Source organism: Asterias rubens, chromosome 5, assembly GCF_902459465.1.
Source record: "Asterias rubens chromosome 5, eAstRub1.3, whole genome shotgun sequence".
NCBI lineage: Eukaryota > Metazoa > Echinodermata > Asteroidea > Forcipulatida > Asteriidae > Asterias > Asterias rubens.
The window spans coordinates 6,763,048-6,769,047 of record NC_047066.1 but is presented as its reverse complement, the minus strand read 5'-3'; the positions used below and the strand labels follow the sequence as shown (position 1 = coordinate 6,769,047).

The following is a 6,000-nucleotide window of genomic DNA, read 5'->3' as shown; positions in this document are numbered from 1 at the left end:
GTTCGAATCCACCCGAGTGATTTTTCTGTGAATTTTTGGTTATTACTCAAAACGAATATTAACATTAAAGGCAGTGGACACTATTGGTGTAATTACTCATATCAATTATTGCCATTAAACCTTTCTTGATTACTAGTAATGGGGAGAGGTTAATAGTATAAAACATTGTGAAAAACAGCTCCCTCTGAAGTGAAGTTGTTTTCGAGAAAAAGTAATTTTCCACGAATTTGATTTCGAGACCTCAGATTTAGAATTTGAGGTCTCGAAATCAAGCATCTGAACTCACACAACTTCGTGTGACAAGGGTGTGTTTTTTCATTCATTATTATCTCGCAACTTCGAGGACCGACTGAGCTCAAATTTCAGGTTTGTTATTTTATGCAGGTGTTGAGATACACCAACTGTGAAGACTAGTCTTTGACAATTATCAATAGTGTCGATAAAAACAAATTATATTCAAATGTATTTTTAGATTTATTTTGAGAACACCAGGTCGTAGCTTTGTATTGGGAATGGCACTCAACACACAATCTACATAATTCATCTTCATGCATCCCTGACTTCATAAATCATAAATGATGACCTGTGTTAGTTGGTTAGCTTCCCATACATTTGTGTGGTTGGTTTGTTGGCGCGTCTATCTTATCAGCAGTGGATACCTTTTTGTTATCAAGGGTATATAAGATGAGGAAAGGCCACAGTATAATGTAGACTGTTTTAAAGACAATGGACACTATTGGTAATTTTCAAAGACCAGCCTTTGATCTCACCAAACTCTTCCCAACTTACGATTAATCTTAGTACTTGGGACGATTTAAATTCCGTATCCAAAGGCGTAGGACGCATAGAATCCACCCTAAGTTAGGACTGTAGGATTAATCCTAGCGTTTCGTGAAATCGTCTGCAGTCTTCTCACGTATCTCAACATCTGCATAAAATAACAAACTTGTGAAACCTTCAGCTCAATTGGTCGTCGGAGTTGCGAGATAACTATGAAAGAAGAAAAAACACCCTTGTCATACGAAGTTGTGTGCTATCAGATGCTTGATTTCGAGACATCAAATTCTAAACTTGAGGTCTCGAAATCAAGTTCGTGGAAAATGACTTCTTTCTCAAAAACTACGTCAGTTCAGAGGGAGCTGTTGTTTTATACAATCAACCTCTCCCCATTACTTGTTAACAAGTGAGATTTTATGGTGATAATTATTCTGAGTAATTACTAATAGTGTCCACTACCTTTAAGAGGAATATCAATTTTTACTTCTGCTCCCCTGGGTTCTTTCACTGTAAATAATTTGTCTTCTTGTAACCCCATTACCAAGAGTGGTTTTTAACCTTCTTTGAGGCGAATTTGCATTTTTTTTTTTTATGAAGATTTTGTTATTATAAAATTAAGTCCATGAAGGTTTTTGTCTTGCATCGAAATGATTTCACTTGGAGAACAAACAGATTATGTACCATAGAGCAGCTGCCATTCGATCGCCTATACCAACAACATAATGAACAATGGAACTGTAGTACATCCAAGGCCATGCATAATCGAACAACGGGGTGATCGAGCGCTTGGTGACTTCACAATAGCGCTGACCGGTCAACTCGACCGGTCAACGGGCGGCTGCCAGACGGGAGACTGACCGCTACAATATCGGTCAAGCTAAAGCGCCAAACAAATCACGGAGTAACAAGGCATGATATTCTTCCCTCTGATTTCATGTTTTGTTTAAATTTTCCTCAGAAAAAAAATCAGCATTATTAGGTCAGCTCTTGTTCTTATTTCGCGTATGCCTACTTCTTTTTCAAGGGCAGAATATCACGCTGTGAATAAAGTCACACGGGCGGTTTCCGTCTCGTTTTAGACTCTGCCGACACTAGTAAAGCCCACATGCCAGGCCGCATTTGTTTTTGTCTGTAATATTAAATTAACATCCTAAAAAAATGTCCTGCTTCTTTTATGTAGGATTTCCTTTTTTTTATTTAGGAAAAACGTCCCTATTGAAAAGCACTTCGACAGTGGCAATTGTCATGTGCAGAAAAAATGCCACCCGGCGCGTCCCAGTTATGATTTTCAATTGGTCGATTCTGCTGGCAAAACAGTCCAGTAAAAAAATTTGAAAAAAGGTTGTTGGTTAATTCATGGAGGTAGATGTCAACAACATGCACACTTTTGCCCTTGATAGATCATGCAGCACACGTCAAGCTTGAAACAAGATGATTACAAAATACAACTCTAATTTTATAACCGCTGTCTTACGCAGCCAATACGCACGATCTTTGTTGTTCTTTTGAAGACCACTGCACAAATGAGTCAAAACGTATACTAGGATAGATCCCAAAGAGCAATCGTTGAATTGATTGGACCTGAACAGGATTTCACAAAGAGTTAGGACTTGTCTTATCTCGAGTTAGTTTGTCATTAAAGGCAGTGTACAGTATTGGTAATTACTCAACATAATTATTGGCATAAAACCTTTCTTGGTGACGAGTAATGGGGAGAGGTTGATAGTATAAACAGTGTGAGAAACAGCTCCCTCTGAAGTGATGTAGTTTTTGAGAAAGAAGTAATTTTCCACGAATTTGATTTCGAGACCTCAAGTTTAGAATTTGAGGTCTCGAAATCAACCATCAGAAAGCACACAACTTCGTGTGACAAGGGTGTTTTTCTCTTTCATTATTATCTCGCAAATTCGGCGACCGATTGAGCTCAAATGTTCACAGGTTTGTTATTTTATGTATAATTATGTTGAGATACACGAACTGTGAAGACTAGTCTTTGACAATTACCAATAGTGTCCACTGTCTTTAAGGCAGGGTATTTTTTATTTTTTTGTAGGCCCCCTAATATTATCAAAGCACCAGTATCCTCACTTGGTGAATCGCAATTGAAAGAAAGAAATTTGTTGATAATTTACTGCAAACAAGGACGGTTTGCACGGGGCGGACACAACTGCATCTCATGCAAATGTGTCCGGGCGGACACAATTGCATTATGTAGCACCGTCCGGGCGGACACGATTGCATATGCAAAACCGTCCGGAGGATATTATTGCATATGCAATAATGTTCTCCGGATAATATTGCATATAGGACATAATTGCATGCGACAACGGCCTGTGTGGCCAAAGATTACACCAGGAAGTTGCGGCCTTTGTTTACCGGATGTTAAAACATAATTATACAGGTATTATGATATGACCAGGCGGGAGTATAAAAGATGGACCCCTGGGGCCGAACAGGGTTAAGTCGGTCTGACCAACGAGTTTTTTTAGATATAAAAAACAATCGCCTTTTGAAGCACACGTTATATAGCTGATGGAAGGGGTTGTTGTGATTTGAATGGTTGGTGTCGGATTTATGAACCCAGATAATTTTAATAATTTCATCCTAGTTTTAAAACGTTGTACGATTATGAAGCCGTTGACTGTATTTAGGATTTCCCAAGCCAATGCGAGATCGAAATTTAATTGTTAAAGAATGAAAGAAACAATTGCATTCCGATATTACGCAATAGGCCTGCGGGCGCAGAGCACCATCAGCTTATTAATACAAAAAAACAACATTGATGTAATACTTCCTAAATCCATTTGAAAATACTTTTCTGAATGTTATCTGTCAAAATTCAATGAGAAGCTCCGACAAGTGGGCTGTCGAATTTTACACCGCGCCACACAGGCACGAGGTTTGACCAGTCAGCACACTCACCGGACGACAGAAGTCCGGTGGTCTACTCATTTGAATAATAACACCTCATTTTGTATGCCCTGCCTACAATATTCAACTAATATTTTGTTTTCCACCAAAATGTTATCTTTGAGTCTGCTCTCTCAAGTTGGTTGAGTATCGATAAATAGGCCAAATTACCCAACAACGGGATAAACCTTATCCCAGTGATTCAGCTAAAGATGTCTGTGTGTGTGTGTGTGTGTGGGGGGGGGGGGGGGGGGTGATAAAACGGTAAATGGGAGTCGGGTATTTTAAAATAAATTAATGGCTTGGTAAAAACGTTGAGCTACAACCCCTTTAGTCTGGTAGAACGTTACCTCATCATAGCCTCCTGCATTTTATATATTATTTTTCAAATTGCCCTCAAAAAATGGTAGGAAAGTGCTAATTTATTGTATCTTCATAAATGACCAGTGTGTTCGGTTGTTCAAAGAAGGTAATTGGACTTGTTGACAACTAATTTCATGTACATGACCAAAGCACTGAACAGCGGAACGAAGTTTTTTTGTCATCAAACAACAGAGATTATCAACAGCGTGTTAAGTCTCGCAAATCCTCGCGAGATCTCGCCATATATTCATGTGCTCTTTGTACTCAAGGCATGACTTTCGTTCCATATTCATAGAGTACACTTCGTGCGTATTATTTGCGTGCATAAGAAATTGCTTTGTGTGTCGTCGGCCGCTGAGTGCTCGTGTATGCTAGGCCTGGCAGCCTACGGCTGGTGCATCAGTGGTCGCCTAGTCTTTACACCAATCCGGCGAGATTTTCCCCACTTTTCCCAGCCGTAAGCCACTTTTTTATTTATGATATACACTGCCGAAGAAACACACAACAACCTGTGCAATCTACAGCCATGCATTTGAAGTAAAAGTGATATTTCGAGCCTAGTTTTTGTACCCGTGTCGTTCGGGAAAATTTGTAAAAATACCGTACAGAGAGGAGCCAGACCGCCGTCGCCCAGCGCCTGTTCACCCTTGCCAGCATCCAGCACGCGGGGGCTTTGAGGACTGTGTGATGGCCGTCTGTGGGTCGCGAATTGCGGCCAGACAAATGGCTTTTACGGGGACACCTCGAGATCACGCCATTCTTAGTGCAACCCAGACATTCTACCAGAATGCTGCTACAGCTTCGAGTTTATCAAGGCGAGATTTTGAGCCGGATAGACCGATTGGTTATGGTGCTTTCGGCGTGGTATGGTGAGTTTAGCCTCTGCTTTCTTTGTTCTCATGTTGCTCCCTGCCCGATGATAAGCCATAGTTGACCGTAATGTGTTTTCCATCCCCGTTCCCAGAGCCGTTGAGGCCATAATCTTTGCCCATTTAATCTCAACTTTTACACTGACAGTTCATACTAATCAACAGCTTTAATTCTACAGCTTTATCTTGCAAAAGAGACCAAAATATTAAACGAATCGGCCATGCTTTCCATTATTTGTAATCATTTTTTTTCCGTGAGCATGCTCAACGGGTCGAGAATTATCCGGCCTTCGCCTAGCCTTTGTCCGTGCAAAGGCCGCGATGCAGTACACGTATTAAAAGGCCCTTTGTTCATCCGCACACGTACACAATATACTGTGGTTTTTCTGATCACAGCTAGCTCAGGAGACAAGGAAAATTGTGCAAATGTAAAAGAAAGAACTGTTTGTCTTGATTAAGATGAAATATATTTAATTGAAATCAAAGCATACAGGTCTAGTTATAAATTCCAATCTACTTGTTGATGTAGCATATTTTTTCTGAATAACACTTGACACAAACGCAGTAGGTCAGTAGGTACACAGTACAAACAATATTACTCATGTATTTGTTATGTGTGTGCAGCTGGTCTTCGGTCAAGACTTTTTTATAGGAAGAGTATTTATAGTTACTTTAAAAACACTTAGTGAGAAATTATAAAACTATAATACAGTTAGCTGCGATAACGTACAACTATACAATACAATCAACAATCAAGCCAAACTTTTTATGAATGCTTTTAAGTTTTAAACTGAATCATCACTTTTGATTTTGTTATTTGGAAACATATCAAGTTATTTCAAAATAAGATATCTAGCCAAGTTTTATGATTTCCACTTGCTCTAATAACTGGCTAGGTGGGCCTAATTTAGCCAACTTAATACAATGGTTAAATAAACTTTATTGAAACTGAAGATGTTAAACCATGGTTAAACCATGATTGATTAAAATAACACTTGATTGAACCCATAATTGAACCATGATTGAACAAAATTTACAAATTAAAAAACATCATTGCATTGTCAGTTTTAAAGTTAATATA

At 39.1% G+C, this 6,000-nt stretch overlaps 1 protein-coding gene across 1 annotated transcript in view; it reads left to right on the top strand.

Moving 5' to 3' along the window:
* The first annotated feature begins 4,375 nt into the window (after positions 1-4,375).
* Positions 4,376-6,000, top strand: part of LOC117290720 (serine/threonine-protein kinase NLK-like) — a 36,838-nt gene continuing 35,213 nt past the window's right edge. Inside the window, exon 1 of the mRNA XM_033772255.1 lies at positions 4,376-4,919. Coding sequence (XP_033628146.1) covers positions 4,738-4,919 — 182 coding nt within the window. The 5' untranslated portion in view covers positions 4,376-4,737. The remainder of the gene's footprint in view (positions 4,920-6,000) is intronic.